The sequence below is a fragment of the Plecotus auritus genome, assembly GCF_963455305.1.
Source record: "Plecotus auritus genome assembly, chromosome: X".
NCBI lineage: Eukaryota > Metazoa > Chordata > Mammalia > Chiroptera > Vespertilionidae > Plecotus > Plecotus auritus.
In genome coordinates this window covers 11,226,086-11,249,502 of record NC_137784.1, presented here as the reverse complement: position 1 = coordinate 11,249,502, position 23,417 = coordinate 11,226,086, and the positions used below count along the sequence as shown (strand labels likewise).

The following is a 23,417-nucleotide window of genomic DNA, read 5'->3' as shown; positions in this document are numbered from 1 at the left end:
AAAGTAGCCACCATACCAAGAGGAAGTCTCAAAGGAAATTTTAATTGCAATTCACCATAGCTAAGATTTGGAAACAGCCTAAGTGCCCATCAGCAGATGAGTCGATTAAAAAAATTGTGGTACATCTACACAATGGAATACTACGCTGTGGTAAAAAGCAAGGAACTCCTACCATTTGCAAAAACATGAACGGACCTGGAGAGCATTATGCTAAGCAAAATAAGTCAGTCAGAGGAAGATAAATATCACATGATCTCACTCATTTGTGGAATATAATGAACAACATAAACTGATGAAAAAAACAGATCCAAAGACAGAGAAGCATTGATCAGACCATCAAACCTCAGAGGGAAGGTAGGGGAGGGTGGGGGTAAGAGGGAGAGATCAACCAAAGGACTTGTATGCATGCGTATAAGCCTAACCAATGGACACAGACAACAGGGGGGTGAGGGCATGAGCGGGGGTGGGGGGTGGGGGGGCAAAGGAGGGTAAGGACACATATACATATGTAATACCTTAATAAAGGGAAAAAAGAAAAAAAACTTAATGAAGATACATTATGCCAAAATATGTGGAATGCAGCTAAAGCAGAACTGAAAAACATTAATAGCACTAAATGAATACATTAGAAAAGAGGAGAAAGGTCTCAAATCAATAATCTAAATCCTTATCTCAACACTAGGAAAAAAAACAAAGCAAAAAGGAAGGAAATAGTAAACATAAAAGCAAAAATCAATGAAATTTCAAACAGGAAAACAAATGAGAAAATCAATGAAGCAAAAGCTTGTTCTGCAAAAAAAAAAAAAAAAAGACTGACAAAATTGATAACCTCTAGAAAGGCTAATAAAGCTAAAAAGAGAGAGGACAAAAATCATTAATATCAGGAAGGAATAAAACAGGTGAAATCCCTTCAATCCTGTAGCCAATAAAAGAATAAGGAAATACTACAAACTTTACACTCATGAATTTGACAACTTAGAAGAGATGGGCCAATTCCTTGAAAACAACTATCCAGATTTAACCAAGATGAATTAAACAACTTAAATAGTCATATAATTATTAAATAAATGGAATTTGCAATTTAAAAGTTTCCAATAAAAGAAGGATTCAGGTTCAGATGGGTTCACTGGAGAACTCAGTAGCTTAATGTGAAATGTTAAATTAGTATTTCTCTTTGTACAAAACTGCTTATGTAACTCTCATGCAATAACAAAGTATTAAACTCAGGATTTTCACCAATCACCTGTAAAGAGCTTTAAAAAGACAGCACAAAAAAACATAAACTACAGACTGATATCTCTCATGAACTCAGGCACAAAAATTCTCAACAAATTATTAGCAAATCAAATCCAGTGATGTATAAAAATGAACTATATATCATGACCACGTTGGATTTATTCCAAATATGCAAAGCTGATTCAACATCTGAAAATTATATCAACAAGGTAAAGAAGGAAAATCATATGATTATATCAATTGATACAGTAAAGTAATTGTACAAAATTCATCATTTGTGATTTTAAAAACTCTCTGGCAACCAAGGAATAGAAGGGAATTTCCTCAACTTGCATGAGAATAGATAATTATCAAGATAAAAATTTTAAAGACAATAAAGCAAGCAACATGAGAAAATGAATGTGAAACAGGAAGTGAGGGTAGCAGTGTCCAATCTGATTCCAAAGTTTCAGAAATTTTGTAGTGTCCCAAAGAAACACACCTCCCAGTAGTATAATTGTGATTATGCTCACAAAAGGGCTTGTGAGGATATCTGAAAGATTTCATTAAACCAAGAGACTAGGTTTTCTAAATGAGCCTGTTTAAACTGTCAGAGCAGGATGCTGTGGACTGGCAGGTTTAATATTTAAGTTGTTCCCATCTTCTCTTTCCCACAGTGCCCTGTGGAGTGGGAGGAAGCTTCTGATAAAGAGTAGATTGATTAACAGGAAAAAAAGAAGCTACATTTTTTTTTTTGCACATCTGGTAGTAGTGGGTATATCTGTGACCCTGCTACATATAATTAAAGATGTCAATACTAAAACCTTCTGTAACATAGTATCACAATTCCATTTCTACAAATCTGATTCTAGTGTATTTTGCTTAGATTATGATGTACCAAGGAACAGTTCAAAAGACTAGCAAAGATCAGTGCAGCCAGAATCACTAAGAGGAGGCATAATGCAGGTTGCTCTCTTAAAACTTAATTGAATAAAGAACACTCTTTAGAATATATGATGGACTAGGTCTACACCACCTGCAATAAAGCTGAACATGACAGTAGCTTAATGTGAAATGTTAAATTAGTATTCCTCATTGTACAAAACTGCTTATGTAGCTCTTGTGCAATAACAAAGTATAAAGCTCAGGTTTTCACCAATCATCTGTGAAGAGCTTTTAAAAAAGACATTTGAAGAAATGGTTAGTTTTAGTGTATATTTCAAATAATTAGTTATATGGTAATACTCAAACCTCTTTCAACCTATCTTGAATTCCAAATAAAATCTTATTACAAACATAAAAAATGTTGATCAAACACAAACTACCAAATTCCTAATAGAGTACAAGTTCTGATATACAGTTTATTAAGTAGGATAAAGCCAAGAGCTATCAGTTGCTGCAAAATTCATGTAAGAGCATTTAATAGTACAGTTCTAAGTATTTCTTTTAAGGTTCTCACATTAATGAGCATTGTTTACTGTACTAAATTCTATCATTCAAGCATCAATGATTACATTTCAGAAAAAGAAATCATTCATGACATCTTTCTACAATACAGAAAAAGTCATAATGAACAGAACCAGTATCCATAATAGGAAACACTGTGGGGGGAGGGAGGAGTTAGGAAAAGAAAGTACTTTATTTTCCCAGTAGGAATTATGTAACAGAAACATCATTTGGGCCCACACCACAAAATCCATGAGAAAGGCTCAAATGTGAACGCTGTGTGTACATTTTTAAAAATCTATGTGCATGAGTTTATACTGCATCTGTTTGCACCATATGTGACAAATATCTATCACTTTCATATACATTGAACCATTCTAGGGGAGCATGGAAGAGAAAAAGGCCTTACTTATGCATCACCTAGTCTGCTTTATTTAGAATGTAAATTCTTTGAGTTAACCACTTTAAATACCAACATGAACCTTTGTTAATCACTCTCTCCACCCTCCTATTCCAGGCACCCCAGAAGAACCCCAGTAGTCTAATGGCTTTATGTCTGCTAAGCCTGACAACTGAGCTTGTTGCGCACCACCTCCACTGGAACAAAAGTGTACTTTCTACTGCACCTTCCTTTACTTTAACAATTGAGCAGAATCAAGCATGTGGCTAGATCTCTAGGTCGTTACAGTGTTGCTGGCATGACTGCTGGCTCTGCAGAATGGCCACTAATTTACAGTGACTACCAGTAATGCCCAGTACCCAGGTTTGTTTTTTTTAAAGAATTCTGCTTCTTGTCTGGCCAGCATGGCTCAGTGGTTGAGCATCAACCTATGAACCAGGAGGTCACAGTTAGTTAGATTCCTGGTCAGGGCACATACTGGGGTTGCAAGCTTGATCCCCAATCAGGGACGTGCAGGAGGCAGCCAATCAATGATTCTCTATCTCTCTCTCCCTCTCCCTTCCTCTTTGAAATCAATAAAAATATTTCTAAAAGAATTCTGCTTCTCATGAGAGAAATAAAAAGGCTGGGCACCTGAGTTAGAGATAGTGCTTCCTGCCTTTACCATTCAATCTTGCTATGTGCTATAATTAGCACTATTTTGCTCACTTATTTGATTGTTGTAATTGTGGAAAGAAGAACTGTTTCTGTCCCCAGAAAGCAGCTTGCCCCTGGGAGTGGACGTGGCAGAGAAAGGAAGAATTGATGAGGAGCCATTGAAGGGGATTGGCTGACCAGAAATATTGTGGTAAGACTCACACTCCAGATCTTTCAGAGAATAGTTTGATGATGTTCAAGTCAAGGGGCATCAAGGACACTGCCAGCATGAAAAACACAAAGATGCTTTTCTCTGTGGGGTAAGACAGGAAGCAGTCCCCTGATGAAAACAAGGGTGCCATCTGCAAGTGTAAATCACATTCACACTGAACCCATAGATCAGCAGGAAGACCACCTGGAAGACAGACTTAAGGAAGATACTAATGGCATAGGTTCACAGCAGGCCCCCTCTCATTTTCACTTTGCTGTGTTCTTCAGTGTCATACTTGAACTTCTTTTATTCTTAATCCTCACCGAAGGATATGTTTCCATTGATTTTTAGTGAGGGAGGGAGGGAGGACGGAGGAAACATCAAACTGTTGCCTCCTGTATGCCCCCTGTCTAGGGATTGAATCTGTAACTTAAGTATGTGCCCTGACCAGGAATTGAACCCACAACCCTTTGGTGTATGGGATGATGCTCCAACCAACTGAGCCACACAGCCAGGACCGTACTTAAATTTCTTGATTTCCTTTTCCCGCAAGTGCATTTCCACACTGATACCTTCAGTTGGGGTAACGTTGAGTTCCTCCTCTTTCTTATTCAACTTCTCTTCCTTTCGCATCACTAGATAACATTCCCTAGGTACAAGAGTGTGGGGACAGACACAAATATGATCTGCAAGACCCAGAAGCACACATGAGTGATTGGGAAGGACTTATCATAGACATATTCATGACGAGGCTGTGGAGTGTTACAACGAAAGGTAAAATCCTCACCATTCCAGGCTGACTCAATCACTGTCCTCAGTAGCAAGACTCGGAAAATGAAAACAACATTTTCCTTCTAGCAGTGGAGTAACCTTGAACCCTGTCCAGGAGTTGGCCTAAGGAACTCCAGTCAATCATGTTGCCTGTTTGCTGTTCTTTCACTTAAAAGAAGTAAAGTAGGCACGCCAGTGACCGCCCTCCTTGGAGGATGAAGTAAAATGAAAAAGTAAGTTCAAGCACTCAAAACTGTCTAAAGTTTATAAGTCTGCTATTCTTTAGTATTCTTCTTCATTCTTCCCCCTAATTAAAGACAACTGCTGATACCTGATAAAAGCTTATGTGGATTCATTTTCATACATGGTGAGTAAATACTCTTAAATAAGGATGTACATATATACTGTTGATGGCATGTTACGGGAACAAAACAGACACATCTACAAGTTTCCTTCAGAGAACCAAATAAAAATATTTCCAAAGATAAAGACTCAAACACAGAAACTGAATTAAACAACTCACATGCATATACTGATTGGTTCATCTTTAGATGTATTAGGGCCATCATCACCCAAGTAGATACTGATATTCATTCAAGCATTATTTATTCAGAGCCTACCTAGGTGCCAGATTCTATATGGGGCACTGATTCCTATTAGTGAGTAAAATAGAATTCCTGTGGAACTCATAATCAACTGGGGGAAACATAATTAAAAATGCAATATTTCATTAAATCTAAGGCACAATTGATAAGATAAACCATTACTTTACTTCCTATTAAAAAAGCAATCAAAGCATACAGTGTAATATGTGTCCCAATTTCAGAAATGTGGGGGGAAATATGCATCTTATAATCAATGAAAAAGGCTGAGTAAGTAAATATACAATTGCAAATTTAAATAAGTCCCAAGAAGGAAACAAATAGGTACCGACAAGAGATTAATACAAGGAAACCAAGATCAGTCTGTATAGATTCAGCCAGGCAAAGAATGTAAAACTGCTGCATGTGAAGGAAGCAACATGGGCAAAAATCTGAAGAGGGAAGAAATCATCGTATTCAAGGAGCTGAAAGGTAGGCAGCACAGTTACAGGCAGTTAGGCAGAGGTAGTAGACTGGTGCCAGAGGGGCTACCTCAGGCACCCACTTGGTAGCAGCAGAGAAGCCCAGAGGTAGAAAGCCAGAGTGCATTGCAAGGCTGGGGCAGGATTAAGGCCACAGAGCAATTACTAATGGCAGCTTGGGAGCTCTATGGGACAGGATGCGATTGAGGGATGTACAGAGCAGTGCAGGAATAAGGATTCTATGCTAATGTGCAGCCTGTGAGTTTTGGTGGTGACAAAAAGTAAAAGAGGATGTCAAGAATCATGGGACTTGTCCTGAGAGACTCTGGAATAGGCGATCAATACTGGTGCTGTGGTCCTGAATGCTGTCCTGCATGAAGGAGAATTTTGCAAGGATAGCTGCCATTCTCCTTAGCAGGAAGAAGCAAGATCAGCAGAAAAAAGAGGAGTTGCTGTTCTCTTTCTGAGAATTGGAAGTCAGGTCCCTACCAACAGGAGCCTCAAATTTAATACATATTTACTGAATGTGGACCATTATCTTTTGTTGCATTGTTAGTACATGGAGGCTTTATGGTTAAGACTAAGATATTAATATGCTATGTTCACTCTTGTGGGTTTCTTCTAGGATATTATTAAAATATATCTAGAGCTTTTTAAAAAAAAATTTAGTAGGAGCAACAATGATACCACCCACCAATCTATTAAGGGTGGGTAGAAACTAGCACAACACTGTTCCACTACTTAAGACCTACTCTGCTTTCTCTATTTTGTTCTAACAGCCTTATCCTATATAATAAAGAGCTAATATGCAAATGGTTGTCATGCCCTAGCACCAGGGGACCTGAGGCTGCGCCCCCCAACCTGGTGGGTCGTGAAGGGGGCCCTGAAGCTGTGTCCCTGCCCAGCGGGGCTTGATGGGGTCCTGAGGCTACACCCCCTGCCCAGCAGGGCTTGACGGGTTGGGGCCGGCCAGGTCTCAGTCTCGTGCGATTTCAAGGTGTACATGTTTGGGCGGGAACTTGACTCTGGGTGCCGCGGCATGCCCCAGACTCTGACAGGAGGTAGATTTTCATATACATTTTACTAATTTTCTTTCATCTCTGGCACTTCTATTATAGAGAAAGGGCAAATAGCAATATTAAAATATGTCCTCTAATTAATTCCCTTTTAATGTGCATGAATTTCGTGCACTGGGCCACTAGTTTCTTTATAAGAAACATCTCTAAGCAAAAGCCTAGGGAAAGCTTTCTGCCTCAAATTCAGATTATGCTAGACAAATGTATCTTACCTTAAACTGAACTGCAGCTAATTGATTATTACATGGCAAAAAAATTACTTTCAACCAAACCCTTTCAATACAGCACCAACTCATCACTTTTTAAAACAAGTTTTATTTAATACACTAAGATATTCATAATATTTAATATTTTAGTTCTCCCTCTTCAGAGTAATCTTTAATTCCCAAAGATATTAATTTTAAACAATTAGAAAAATTAAAACAGGAAAATATTGATTAAAATAAACACAACATGGATTTGCCAACTAATAAGCAAAATTAAATACCATGCAGCTAATTTGTTTCTTGTTCTACTGGCTGTTCCTCACAGCAGATTCACTGAGAAAAATAAAACTTAAAATGAAACATCAAAAAGGGCAAGGTTAATGTAATTTAAATTGTCTCCATCTCCCAAGGTTGGTTACAACTGTTCTCCAAGGATAAGAACTGAAGTCTCTCCAACTGCAATTTTTTAGTAAGTAATCAAATTATAAAGCTTTAAAGTAAACAGTCTTTCTTTGCTTTAGTAACCCAGTTGAGCCAAATTGTCCTCTATCACACAGATTCTGAAAGTAATATTATTAAGCTAAAGTCACCAAGATTTATAGTTGATAATTAGTATATTCTTCAAGGTTAATTGAAAATAAACCATTGGCAGCACAAGACCTCAGCATTTATTCTCATTAGTTTTTCAAATTTAAACAGTGTTTAGTCTCCAGAGATTTCAAAGTGCCTTAGAAAACTGAGTTACTTCTTCAAAAATATGTGGGTAAAATACCAAGTGAAGGGTAAAGAAAATAACCTACAAAACTTCTTTAGCATGGTTTATAGACGGTATCTGATAAAACAAAAAGTGCTGGGGTGGGGTGAGAAAATCAATAATTCTAGTTAATTTAGGATAGTTATTAGCATTTTATAGAACTACATGAAGTTCCTAAGTTTTTCATATATTTTGTTCTGAAAAAGTTCTTACTAAGCACTTTGAAAATACACAGATCTGAGATTCAAAGGGATAAAAATAACAGAATGAGTCATCTCAGTTAAGCAAATGGTTCATGGGAAACTTAAAAGCCTCTTGCTGAATAGTATTTTTAAACTGGACAAGATAGTACCAATTTTAAAGTATAAATGTAGCCCTGGCTGATTTTCTCAGTGGTTAGAGAGTCAGCCTGTGGACTGAAGGGTCACAGGTTTGATTCCCAGTCAAGGGCACATACCTTGGTTACAGGTTCCCCAGCCGTGGTTGGGGTGTGTGTGGGAGGCAACCAATCGACGTGTCTCTATCGTTGATGTTTCTCTCTCTTTCCACCCTTTTCTCCCTCCCTTCCATTCTCTCTAGAAATAAATAGAAAAAATATCCTCGGGTGATGATTAAAAAAATTAATGAAAACTGAAGTATAAATGTAAAACTTCAGGTTTCAGCTCGAACATGTAAAGTACTTACATATCGCCACACCTGTCATTACAAAAACAAAACACCCCAAACAAACTAAAACTCAACAACTTTTCCTAGGCTTATAAGAGAATTGAGGATATAGGGCAAACTGAGCTCCTGAAATCTGGAGAGAGGCAAATATAGAGACTCACATCCAAGATCAGCTTACCCGGAGCACAAGGTGCTAGAGTAATCACCAGTAAGAAAACTTAAATGGTAATTTTGACAAAGCCTTGAGAGTAAGAACTCCTGGGGGCCCAATCTTAGAAGGGCCTCCACACATTTGTGGCTTTACTTCCAGGAAACTCACTAGGTTCTGACTGTAAAGATCCAAGAATTATCTCCTCCACTTTTGGGTGAGAGGAAAAGAAAAGTAACAATTTTGAAATGCACCCAGGGTGAAGATCTAATGAAAAACTTCTCCCTTTTTGGTAAGGGAAAGGGGAAAGTAACCATTTTGAAATATGCCCAAGGGAAACGTAACAGTTTTGGAATAAGCCCAGAATGTTATCCATAACAAAGGCCAACACTCCAAGGTAAAATTTACCAGAGCCTTATATGTTATCCTGGGAGAGGGGAAATTAACCAACTATAGCCCCATATAGCCTTCTTGTTTCACCTAAAGCAAGGCGGGGGGGGTAAGCTAAGAAATAAAGGTTGCATCCCAGTACTCAGGCCCACCAAAAGACTAAGATTTGGTCTAAAGATTACAGAACAGAACACTTTCCCTTCCCCACACAAACACCATGTCACCAGGGTCCTAGTACAGTAACAGCAGATTACAAGTGAAAGAGTTGCAAGAAACAAACTCTATTTAAAAAGAAGTTCTTAGGGAAACCCAAAGACAACAGGGGGAAAAATAAAGAAAAGCATATAGACACTAGAAGAAACTGAAGCATCTAGTACCTACACCTACAACAAATATTAAATACTAGAGGCCCAGTGCACAAAATTTGTGCACCGTGTGTGTGGGGGGGTCCCCTCAGCTTGGCCTGCCCCTTCTCATAGTCTGGGAGCCCTCAGGGGATGTCCTACTGATGGCTTAGGTTCACTTCATGGGGAGCGGGCCTAAACTGCAGTCTGGCTTCCCTCTGCCAGAGGCGACCGGCTGTTCAGGAAAAGGCACCATCCCCATCACCCCCTCGCTGCTGCTGCCTCTGGCCTCCCTCTGCAGGAGGCAACCCGGTGATCAGGGGAAGGCGACATCCCCATCATGCCTCTGCTGCTGCTACTGCCAGCCATGAGGCTGCCTGAGCCTTGGCCTTCACAGCCACTGCAGCTTGCCTGAGTCTCACCTGACCATCACTGCCTGAGCCTCAGGCCCTCGCAGTGGAAGCGGCCATTGGTAGCTTGCCTGACCCCTGGCTGGCCCTGGGCAAGCGGCAGCTGCCATCACATCCCCAATGCTTCAAGTCCCTACCCCCATCCTCGATGCTGCAAGTCCCCACCCACTCACGCCTGCTGCACACGCAGCCTGATCGGTTGTTACTGTGACAGTGTCCTGACCAATTTGCATATTACCCTATTATTAGATAGATAACCCAGCTCCTAGCCAAATTAATATAAAACCTTATACTAAAAGCACTATTTACCTCAAGTCCTATTAGCCAGTATATCCTATCTGGCTTATAAAAGAAAAACATTAAAAAGCATGGTAAAAGGCAAGAAAAAACAGTGTGAAAAGACAAAGCAAGCATCAGAACCAGACTCAGGTATGGCACAGATCTGGGGATTATCAGGATTAATTTCAGATAAGAAATTTAAAGTAACTAGGATTACTCTGTTAAGTGCTTGAATGGAAAAAGTAGACAACATACAAGAACAGATGAGTAATGTAAGCATATACAACTCTAATGAGAAATTAAAAGAAAATGCTAGAAATCAAAAGAACTATAACAAGAAAATGAATAATACCTTTAATGGACTCATCAGTAGATTGGACATAGCCAAGGAAAGAATCAGTAAACTTAAAGATATGTCAATAGAAATTCCAAAACTAAAATGAAAAGAGAAAAGAAGAATTTTAAAAAGCAGAACGGAATATCCAAGATCTGTGGAACAATTACAAAAGGTGTAACTGGAATATCGTGAGGAGAAGAATGAGACCAAAGAGAAGAAACAATAAACAATAAGAAATTAAAATTTAAAACACAATATCATTTATATTATCACTAAAAGTAAAGCAGTACTTACGTATAAATCTAACAAAATATTTGCAAGATCTGTATTCTAAAAAACTACATAAATCTTGATAGAAATCAAAGATCTAAATAAATGGAGAGATATTCTGTTTATGGATCAGAAGACTCAATATTATTATGTCGACTCTTCTCAACTTGATCTATAAATTCAATGTGATCCTAATCCCGGCAAGCTATTTTGTGGATATTAAGAAACTGATATGAAAGATAATATGAAAAGGCATTTTTCTTTATTACTGACATGAATTTGTTCCTAAACAGGATTTAATGGAGAATTTATTTTAAAAATGGGAAATAAGGTTTCACAATATCATTTCAACTACAATCTTTTCTCAAATTTATCTCTCCCAAACTATATTTTAAGCTTCCTAACAAATAAAAACATGATTTTGTATTTGTTCATTTATACATGCTAGACTATATTCCTCAAAAATAGGAATTACATCTTACTGATTTTTGTGGAGCCAGTGCCTAGCAGAGCACCTGATATTTTGTAGGCACGTAAAAGATTTTTCTTAAACATATATTTGTTTGAATTTTATTTTATAACTAGAGGCCCGGTGCACAAAATTTGTACACGGGTAGGGTCCCTAGGCCTGGCCAGCAATCAGGGCCTATTGGGGCTGTCTCACCCAGTCCTGATCAGGGCCAGGCCAGCCAGGGCCTGCCAGACAGGGGGAAGGACTGTGGAAAGTTTGCTGGCTGGGGGAGGGATCGAGGGAAGTTGGCTGGCCATGAGAGGTTGGCTGTGGGAGTGCACTGACCACCAGGGGGCAGCTCCTGTGTTAAACGTCTGCCCCTGGTGGTCAGTGTGGGTCATAGTGACTGGTCAACAGGTCGTTCTGGTTGTTCAGTTGTAACGGTTGCTTAGGCTTTTATATATATAGATAGGTGCCATGCCTAGAACACAGTACTATTAAATATAAGAGGTAGAAAACAATTTTTATTTGGTTTTAAAAATTAAAATGTTTTAACTTATTAAACAAATCTTTAAATTAAGTAGTAAAGCTCAGAAGCATTGTATAGCTTGTAATAGTATTTCAGGGTTAGGTTAGTTTTTTGTAGAAAAAGATCACTGTGTACTATGTTCCAGTCACTGATTTCAACAATTCATAGAAGCACCCACTATATGGGCATTTGTTGATCAGTTCCTTTTCTTATATTACCAGTGAATAAAGGTGGACAGAAGTAGGTTTACAGTTGTGAGTATGCGAGAAACAGAGTTCTTGTATTATTATTTATGAATGACTATATTATTTCCCATACCAACAACTGTAAACCTCTTTTTGCCCACCCCTTATATATTTCAGGCCTGTATAGAAAAATGATTCATTATCATTTTTGCTCCTAGAGCTTTGAAAAAAAAGTCATATTGAAAAGCCAGGGTGGTGAAGGCCTGGGAGGGCAAGGTGGAGGGAGTCAACGGGGGGAAAAGAGAGGGGACATCTGTAATACTTTCAACAATAAAGATAATTTTTTTAAAAAAAGCTAATATAAATCTCTTAAGCACACACATTATCAGAAACTAATGAAATGACTCATCTTAAGAAAGTGTAGAAAAAATGTTTTCTTTGAATTAATTATGTTTTTATTATTAGCAGAAAAGGGGACTTTAAAGTCCATCTAGTACCCCAGCCAACTCATCCTCTAGAGCAGTGGTTCTCAACCTTTCTAATGCCACAACCCTTTAATACAGTTCCTCATGTTGTGGTGACCCCCAACCATAAAATTATTTTCATTGCTACTTCCTAACTGTAATTTTGCTACTGTTATGAATCGTAATGTAAATATCTGTGTTTTCTGATGGTCTTAGGCTCTACAGCAGCGGTTCTCAACTTGTGGGTCACGACCCACAGGTTGAGAACCGCTAGCAGGGTCACCTAAGACCATCGGAAAACACAGATATTTACATTACGATTCATAACAGTAGCAAAATTATAGTTAGGAAGTAGCAACGAAAATAATTTTATGGTTGGGGGTCACCACAACATGAGGAACTGTATTAAAGGGTCGCGGCATTAGAAAGGTTGAGAACCACTGCTCTAGACTGAGTGGAGGGTGGGGATATGATCATTTAGGAACTGAGAACTGATTTACTATAAGAAGGGTGAATGAGGTAAAGTATTCTGTGTAGACAATGCATACAGAGCTAATACTGGCTAGTTCTAATATGACCATTCCCTTATCCCACTTACTAAAAAACAAACTGCAACAAAACAAATCCAGATTAGGATGATGAGGATAAAGGCAACCAGGAAACCTGCAATAACCCAAAATTCTTCTAGCTCCCTAAAGAAATCACTCGCCTGGAAATTGACAAACAAGCCCTTATTTCTTTTATTGATAACCAGACAACAGAAACATAGGTGGTTTTCTCTATATCAACAGACTTGCAGAATTGAAATTATAAAATATTATAATTCAAAAAAGGACGATTTGGTGAGGCTTTTGTAATGTCCCAGAGACTATTCTACAATTAACTGGAACGGCAACAAAAAACAGGTCAAGAGAGGAAACTACACAGAACAATGGTTCTATATGAGTGCCTATGTAAAAGGTAATGGAAGATGTTTTCCCCCCATGAATGATTCCTACTATCATTGCTCCTGATCTGAAGTCCAGTTTTATATTGGCATCTCATTAATCTCTATAACATGCAATAAACTAATGCCATTTAGGAGAGAGTAATTACTTAAAAATGATTATGACAAAATAATCAATACTGGATTCTTTCCAGCTTCTGACAATTTTTATGAAAAACCCCAAGCCTCTCTTTCATTTTCTTCAAATGTTAAAAATTTTACACACGAAAAAGCAAAAATCACACTTTCTCTTTATTTAAATAGGATGAAAGTAACGACAAAGTAATTACTATAATCAATCCAATATATTCAGTTTCTCATTGTTTATCTCTCTAAGTTTTGTTTAAAAAACTCAATCCACATGTAAAAACTAAAACTCAAAGAAAAACATTAGTCTTATTTACTGTAGAAAAAAAGAAAAAAGTAAAAATTTGTTTTAGTAGAAAATGTGTGGTTTGATATGGCAGACTATAAATAATCTGTTAAATTGATGATGGTTAAAAAAAGTATGATGGTTCACTGAATTTTCCTCAAATATCTTCTTAAAATAGTTTGCTTTAGTCCTGGCCGGTTTGTCTCAGTGATTAGAGCGTCAGCCCCCAGAATGAAGTGTCTCGGGTTCAATTCCAATCAAGGGCACATACTTCGGTTGCAGGTTCGATCCCCAGCCCCGGTGGGACACATACAGGAGACAACCAGTTGATGTGTTTCTCTCACATCGATGTTTCTCTCTCTCTCTCCCCCTTCCTTCCACTCTCTCTAAAAATCAATGGGAAAAATATCCTCAGTTGAGGATTAACAACAACAACAAATAGTTTGCTTTAAAAAAAAAAAGTAACCAAATCATCATTTAGCTTTTTGGCGGAAAAGCAAAATTAATCTGAAAAAGGAAAAAAGGACTCACTAATCCAAAATGCATAATGCTCACTAAAAACAAAGCATTATAGCAAAAGACAAACTGTGAATATTAATAGCAAACAGCCAAAGAATGCTTTTTAGTACACGGAGGTAAGGCTATTCCTAACTAGTGAATATTTTATCAAATCTACTCTTCTTCCTACTCTTAATCTCAGTCTCTCAAATCTCAAAGGGGGAAAATGGCACAATCCAGATTTTATCCATGTTTTCTCTCCTTAACCTTTTTCAATTTGGCATTCAATGTACCATTTCACTCAAAGAGGGCATTAATAAATGGCACTGTTAATCTTTATCATCACGGATCTTTTTATGGATTTTTACACTGTTGGTGAATGCCATTTTAAAAAACCTTCCTTCGTTGCTTTCAGGAGGTCAGCCTCCCTCTCCTTTCAGTCTGACCATTTGAAACATGCCCTTCCCTCTGCTTTGCACTCCCTCTTGGAAGGTTCATATTATTTCACAGTTCCAGATCATGCTCAAGTTAGCCCATTTTTGGAGTCAGATCAAAGTCACTTTATAAACTGTGCAATCTTGGCCCTGTTACATAAACTCTCTATGACTCAGTTTCCTCTCTTGGAAAATGGAAATGAGGACTGTTGTGGGATTAAATGTAAAATATCTAGTAGAGTGCCTAGCACATGGTAAATGCTCAATATGTGGTATTTAGTAATATCAGGTTTGGTACTCTGGTGCCATTTTATTCTTTACTAGAGGCCCGGTGCATGAAATTCATGCATGGGGGGGTGTCCCTCAGCCCAGCTTGCACCCTCTCCAATCTGGGATTGGGCCTAAACCAGCAGTTGGACATCCCTCTCACAATCCAGGACTGCTGGCTCCTAATCACTCGCCTGCCTACCTGATTGCCCCTAACTGCTTCTGCCTGCCAGCCTGATCACCCCCTAACCACTCCCCTGCCAGCCTGATTGACACCCAACTGCTCCCCTGCTGGCCTGGTCACCTCCAACTGCCCTCCCCTACCGGCCTAGTCACCCCCAACTGCCCTCCCCTGCAGGCCTGGTTGCCCCCAACTGCCCTCCCCTGCTGGCCTATTCACCCCCAACTGCCCTCCCCTGCCAGCCATCTTATGGCGACCATTTTGTGATGACGTGGGGGTGGCCACCTTGTGACGATGTGGGGCAGCCATCTTGTGATGACACAAGGGCATGAGGGCCACCTAGGCTTTTATTAGTATAGATTATGAAAGCCAAACTCATTACTTCTCCCTCTAAACTTATACACCCTTTATAAGTTTTTCAGTCATATACATGATACCAATGCTTTTCCAGTGTGCCACAAGTCCTTGGGATAATTTTTAATCCCTCCACAGGGACCTGCTACTCTGCAACAGCTCTTTACAGTGTCCTTCATTTTTGGTTCTATAATTTAAGTCAACTTTATTATTAATTGAATACTTATAGGCTATACCCTAATACTGGATAGTTCATGGCTTTGTATAACTTGCTATCTCAAGAGCATATGGCATCTACTGCTTCACAACAAACAGAAACTTCTCATAAGTCAACCCCAGCCATAGGAAAGGAATTACATGAACCAGTACTTCCTCAGCATCACCCTCCAACTTGTACTTGGCTGCACAACCCTCTTGCCTCTAATCTCATCTCCCTATTTCAACACCATTCCATTCTCCCTACTTTGTAATGAGGAAGACCTCTTTGGACTTCTGCAAAGAAAAAGTGTGCTGTAAAACATGTCTCCCCTCTCACAGGCACTTCAAAGCAGACATGCAAATTAAAAAAAAAATCAGCAATATATATCTGCAGGGTAAAGGTCCAAACCAGAACATCTTTCAAATGCCAGTAGTCATAAAGTGCCATAAATAGCTGAACAGTCATTGCTAAGAGTTTTCATATACATGTCAATGTGTATATATAAAAATAAACTGTCAAAAAGAGAGTATTGCTACATTCTTCTTTTAATATATTTTTATTGACTTCAGAGAGGAAGGGAGAGGGAGAGAGAGATAGAAACATCAATGATGAAAGAGAATCATTGATTGGCTGCCTCCTGCACTCCTCACACTAGGGATCAAGCCCACAACCCAGGCACATGGCCTGACTGGGAATCGAACCGTGACCTCCTGGTTCATAGGTTGATACTCAATTACTGAGCTGTGTTGGCCAGGCTGGGCCACATTCTTTTTTTAAAAATATATTTTTATTGATTTCAAAGAGGAAAGGAAAGGGAGAAAGAGACACAGAAACATCAATGATGAGAGAGAATCATTGATTGGCTGCCTCCTGCACATCCCACACTTGGGATCAAGCTCGCAACCTGGGCATGTGCCCTGACCGGGAATCAAACCATGGTCTCCTGGTTCATAGGTCTATGCTCAACTACTGAGCTATCCTAGCTGGGCAGGGCCACATTCTTTTTTAATTGGGCAGCATTTATTTCAATAAACTAAGTATGGTCTTTGGCCTGGAATAAACCAACATTTATTGTGTTCACAAAAGACAAGATAAATCTTTTTATAAACATGACCTCTAAATTTCTTACAACAATACACAGATTAAAACAGTAACTTTCTTTCATACTTGCTCAAATATACAATACTAGAGGCCCGGTGCATGAAATTCGTGCAAGGGGTCAGGGGGGGTCATTCAGCTTGGCCTGCACCTTCTCCAATCCAGGGCGCCTCAGGGGATGTCCAACTGCCGGTTTGTCAGACATCCCTCTTACAATCTGGGACCACTGGCTCCTAACCACTCGCCTGCCTGCCTAATTGCCCCTAACCACCTCTGCCTGCCGACCTGATCGCCCCCTAACTGCTCCCCCTGCCGGCCTGATCGCTCCCTAACTGCTCACCCCTGCTGGCCTAATCGCCCCCTAACTGCTCTCCCCTGCCAGCCTGATCACCCCTAACCGCCTCTACCTCAGCCCCTGCCACCATGGATTTGTCCGGAAGATGTCCAGTCTAATTAGCATATTACCCTTTTATTAGTATAGATCAGTGGTAGGCAAACTCATTAGTCAACAGAGCAGCAAACCATGGCTCACGAGCCGCATGTGGCTCACGAGCCGCGGTTTGCCGACCACTGGTATAGATTATATTAGTATAGATGCTAGGAATTATTTAATTATATATACACCCAGATCCAATCCTCTCAAAAAGAGAACAAATTTATGCATGTGATCACAGACACCTATGCATAAGTAATCATACACTTTATAACCATTTTATTAAAATTTTAAAAGATATGCAAAATACATGGGTATGATTATGTTAACAGTACAATAGAAATTATTATATCCATTTTTACTATAACATGAGATTTAGTGGTTATCCATTTGTTTGCTCCTGAAGGGTAAATCTTACCAAAAGCATCAAATTCTCTATTTTGGGGTAATGGGGTAAAGATTTGAAGGTCTGATTCTGGCTGAAAGAAGAATATACTATAATAAGTCTAATGACTAAACAGCTGCAAATTCTGAAGAGAGTTTTTATTTCTCTGACTTAGGCACTAATTTATGTTTAAATTTTCCATCCGATATCTTTTTAGATGCATGAAAGGAAAAAAACAATACTTTCAAGAGCTGTTTTGTGAGTCCCCTCATTTAGTAAAGGGCAGTAAAAAGAGTTTTTTAGATGCAATCTCATTTTTTAAAGTATCTCTTTAGACAAACCCTAAGCCATACAAGGTTAAGAAAACTACAGTTTACTTATCCTTGTAAGCCAAAGTGCTCTACACATAGCCACTAGGAATCAGAGTTCACATTTAGAATTGGTTTCCCAAGAGCTTAGATCCCTGTTATCATCCACTCTCACTCTGGACCCATCTGACAGTGTGCATTAACAGTGTGCAGTGAGAACCACTTCTTACTACAGTTAACAAGCATATTTAACAAACAAGTAGACACATATATGGAAAGATAAAAAAATATTCAACTAATAAACCTTTTTTACATAAAAGACAGAAGAGCTTAGGTCAAAATTGTTATAGCTGTAACACTTCCCATTTTTTTTTAATTGAGGTATAATTGGCATACAACATTATATTAGTTTCAGGTAATCATTACAATGTAATGAAATATTTGAACACTTATCATCTAAAAGTTAGTCTCTGAGTAAAACATGTTCACCACTGAGCAACAGCTGTAGAAACTTGAAATAACTTACCTGAATAAATGGTGATTATTATCATAGTCAAATAATTTATATAATTTGATTCATTCAAGGCTACTCAAGGGTGATCAACTATAAACAATAATAACCATACACTATTATCCCAAGCCCTATTTTATATCAAATACCTATCCACTATACCCTTCAAAATCTGGATTCAAACCCATAAAGTATTCTAAGTTATTAGGTCTACATGAAAAATACTAACTGAATGAAATTCTTCATTGTTCTTAAGTACCTGAACATAAATTCATCACTACCTTATTTCTTCTCTACCACCTCTTTTCTTCTCATTAAGGCAGCTTTTCACCTATACATTGGACAGGTGAAAAAATAGCACATGATTGTAAAGAACTAATGACTACAGAATCATGAGAAAGCTTGTCCCAAAGTAATCTCCTTTCTCTGGGTTCACATATTAATTCTACTCAACAAGCATCATCATTATAGCCAGACAGCTTTAATTATATGCCCACATGCACAGAACACTACATTAATTTCAAAACAGTTAAACACATTTTTTCTTCTTGTACTTGCCTTATGTCTGCATTTAAGTACAACTCCATAGGCTCCTATAATTAAAAAGAAGTAAACGTTAGAAGCAGTATACCTACTACAGCTCTTATAGAAATTTAAGTTCTATTATATTTACACTAGAGGCCCAGTGCACAAAATTCGTGCACTGGGGGTGGGTGTCCCTCTCACAATCCAGGACCCCTCGAGGGATGTCTGACTGCTGGTTTAGGCCTGATCCCAGCCTGGACTGTGAGGATCAGGCCTAAACCAGCAGTCAGACATTCCCCGAGGGATGTAGCAGTGTGCCAAGCGGCAGGCGGCCAAGGGAGGAGCCAGAACCGGGGCCTGACGCCACACTGCTCGTGCTCATCACAGGCCGCTGTGCCTGCTGCCATCACTCGGTAGTGCTGCCAGAGTCAGGAGAGGCTCCTGCCGCCGCAGCTGTGCTCACCAGCAGTGAGCCCGGCTTCTGGCTGAGCAGCACTCCCTCTGTGGAAGCGCACTGACTACCAGGGGGCAGCTCCTGCCTTGAGTGTCTGCCCCCTGGTGGTCAGTGTGCATCATAGCGACTGATCAACCAGTCATTCTGATCATTCCATCGTAACAGTCGCTTAGGCTTTTATATATATAGATTAGTTATCAGTATATGTTATAATAATGATTCCTAAAATGACAATATTCTGCAGTGATGATGCAAAGAGCCACCTACAAAGCATCGATTTTATTATATATATTTTCATAAACTGAGAGTATAAGCAACTCATTTCCTCAACATGTACTTTTACAGGTTTTTCTTTTAAAGAAATTTTCACTGGATACATTTTTTAATTTAAACTTAAAATATTCTAGAGATAAGATTTGGGTACAAGAACCTTGGGAGTATATGAAAATTAATTAAAAAGGTTCTAGAAAACTTAAAATTTAAGAGCTAATGATTTCTTAGCATGGAGCTTACCAAATATGTTATCTATCCTAGGAGACAATTAAGTCCTCTTCTAGGATACTAGAATATTTTTCCTGATTGGCAAAACGTATAGGCCTCAGCATTCCAATTAATAACTAATCAAAATTGATACATTTTTGCCATAAATACTCAATTCAAGGGCCCATGCCACAAGCAGTTCAAGAATCTCTGGCCATTTATAGCCATGCACCCCCATTTTGTTTGATTATTTTGATGAAATTCATCATCTTTTGGGTTACGTATTATCCAGCCAATAAACTACTTCCTTAGAGACAGAACACAGAGTTGACAGCAAGTTACCCAGAAAACTGAGGTTAAAGTTATACTGTGAATATCTAATTAGGAGAACCAGAAGGTAGATTCTGCTTGACAGTTTTAGAGAGTTTTCTTGACAGTTTTAAATTTCCTTAATATATATTTGTATTTCTTAGCCAAAAAGCATCTGAGGTAGTTTACAAAGAAAAAAACACACACACATAGCAATAATGGTTCTGGCTACAACTTAAATAGACATATTCTGATTTATATAACAGTCTGGTAGTTTTAGTTAATCTGAGCCAATCCCTGAGATGATGATCACATATAAATATACAAAGAAATACAAGGTTAGGATATAGAAAACTGAGACTCAGATTCTGGAACATTCCAAATGTGTTATATGTTATACTCTATGAGATGACCTTCTCCAGTCAATAGTTTATTGCTTAAGTCTAACTGTAATACTTCTTTGGGGGAGGGGGAAACCAATAACAAATAAACAAAAAGGCAGCTATTATAAAACAGATAGTAGTAAGATATGGACAATAAATTTTATTTACATAATTAATATTAATGAAGAAAAGGAAAAGGCGTTGACTAGTGAAGGAAGAAGGATACATTCTCTTAATATGGTTTCGACTCCAGATCTTGAAGCAAACACCCAATGATTAGTCTGTGTTTTAATTGCTTTTATTTATTTATTTTTTATTTAAATTATTTATTGTTGAAAGTATTACATGTCTCCTTTTTCCCCCACTGGCCTCTCCCCACCAGCTCCCACCGCCCCCCCCAGCACAGGCTCTCACCCCCATACTGTCTGTGTCCATTGGTTATGCTTACTGTATATGCATACAAGTCTTTTGGTTGATCTCTTACTCCCCACTCTCCCACCCTACCTTGCCTTCTCTCTGAGGTTTGACACTTAGTATTAAAATCTAAAACAGCTTTGCTGTTCACATTTTAAAACTTCTTTTGAAATTTCAAATTTATTTGAAAATTCTGAAATATGAAATTTTTGTAACATTTGCTTTAAAGATATAAATGCTAAGAAACCATAATTATAGTCACTTATCTCATTAACAGAATCATTTATCAAAATCTCCATAAAGTTATCTTTAAGTCAAGAACAGAAATTACTAAAATGAAAAAATCAAAGACTTATGTAAAATTAATTATCATATTTCATCTAATCAATGATGTCATTGAATATAAGCATAATTTTATGTACTACTAGGAAAGGAAAAATGCTGCCAATTAAACCATAATATACTGATTATAATATACATCTGATTTCAAAGACATTACAATATGACCAAATTGTGTGCCTCAGAATTTCTAAAATGTGGTTTGTCATTCCCAAAGACAAATAGAAGTTATTTATTCATTTATTTACCATGTAGTAAGTAAAATTTAACTTACACAAATAAATTTTAAGTTATTGACAATAAGCCTTGCTGATATAAAAATAAATGTAACCAAAAAATTATTGACTAAAGAAACCATGGTTCCTAATGAAAGAATGAAATGGATTTTATAACATAGAAACCATACCTGAAACCTGTATGCTCATGTTGACCAATGTCAACCCAATAAATTAAATAAAAAAAGAAAAGAATGAAATTAAGGCGGCCTCAAGAAATTCCTGATTTATTAAACTTTAAGGGGTTTTTAAATGTTTTCAACTTTCAATTTGAGAATAAGACCCAATAGTTGAGAGTAATTTTATTTTTAATATCTTGCTCTTAGGTCCATATCTAAATTGATGCAGATTAAATTAATAGGACCTGAATTATTAACTTTTTTTGGTGGTAGGTATAATTGTATATTGCTAAAAAAAACCCTCAAGAAATGCTAAACTTACCTTCACCTACAACCCCAAGGATCTCAAATTTATTCATCACATTACCAATGTTAGGAATCTTCATGAAGACAAACTCCTCTTTTGATGCGAGCCACAAAACATGGCATCAAAAAAGAACTTCTGAGAAAGTTGTCTAGTAAGTAGAACAAAAAAATGGCCGAAGGAAGAAATTCTCACAGGTTGGCAGGAACTTTCACATATTTCTTCTAATGTGAAGTATTAAATAATTCCCTGAAAGAACAAACAATTAAAAGCCATAAGTTTTATATTTCAGTAATCAAATAAACTAGCCTATATTTTTATACAGTTCTTTTAAAACCATATTAATGTTTCACATACTAAAAAAAAACGAAGACATAATCATAGGAGGGAAGAACCCAAAATGGAACATAAATGAACAAATGTAGTTAACTGTATTTGAAATGAGTAATATAAACACACTGAACGGGGCCAAAGGAAAGAGAATTAACCCTAGGTAATTCTTGAAAACAGTATTTTAATACCATACTCTCCTTGAGCTTAGACAAAAAATAAATACAAATACATATTATATTTTACTTAGGTAGTTGTTTTACACAGATATATGAAACTTCTTTATATGTATTCTAGGATTAAGCAAGTAAGTATATTTATTGTGGATAATATGAGTTTGGTTCCTTATTCTCATAAAAAGAAGTTACAAATATAAAAAGGGGGAAGGCCCTAGATAGCATTGCTCAGTGGTTAGAGCATCAGCCCACACACCGAAGGGTCAGGGGTTTGATTCCCGGTCAAGGGTATGTACCTAGGTTGCAGGTTCAATCCCTGGCCCTAGTCTAGGTGCATGCAGGAGGCAACCAATCGATGTGTCTTTCTCACATTGATGTTTCTCTCCTCTGTCTCTCCTTCCCTCCCTCCTTTCTACTCTCTGTAAAAGCAATGGAAAATATATCCATATATCCTCAGGTGAGGATTAACAAAAAAAAAGAAAAGGGAGAAGGCTTGGAATTAGAATTAACCATATAAGCTCATTCTTAATATAGAGAGATATAGAAATAGACATAAGTGTGTGTGTAAATATATTATACACACACACACACACACACACACACACACACACACACACACATATATAATATTCCTTAGCTCTGTCTGCTGAGGGAGACTGGAAGCAATGACACTCCAGTAGCCATGAACACTGCTAATGTGTCAATAAAAGGAACGAGGGTTCCTGGGAGAAATGGCTGATTTCCAGGCTACAACAGAACGTAAGGAAATGCTCAAGGAATAATGGGGGCATGTCTAAAGGACACAGTAGTCAGCCTGAAGAGACTCCCACTGGTGAAATGAGGAACATTTGAGCAACAAAATAAATATAGTGGTAGGTTATAATCCATAGAAGTATAAAAAAGTGCACCAATCCTTACTGACATAAATAAATGGGGGAGAAGAAAAAGCTCTTTCATAGAGTATAATTCCAAATAATAAATTTGATGAAGAAATAAGAAAAATCACCATTTGACAAACTGCCCTGACTATAA

At 37.9% G+C, this 23,417-nt stretch overlaps 1 protein-coding gene across 2 annotated transcripts in view; it reads right to left on the bottom strand.

Moving 5' to 3' along the window:
• Positions 1–23,417, bottom strand: part of CDKL5 (cyclin dependent kinase like 5) — a gene marked incomplete at its 3' end in the record, with an annotated part of 167,827 nt that overhangs the window by 78,260 nt on the left and 66,150 nt on the right. For both annotated transcript variants that reach the window (XM_080653864.1, XM_080653863.1), the window contains exons 2-3: positions 21,898–22,128; positions 18,836–18,870 (exon numbers count right to left, since the gene is read on the bottom strand). In XM_080653864.1, coding sequence (XP_080509990.1) covers positions 18,836–18,870; positions 21,898–21,961 — 99 coding nt within the window. In that variant the 5' untranslated portion in view covers positions 21,962–22,128. The remainder of the gene's footprint in view (positions 1–18,835; positions 18,871–21,897; positions 22,129–23,417) is intronic.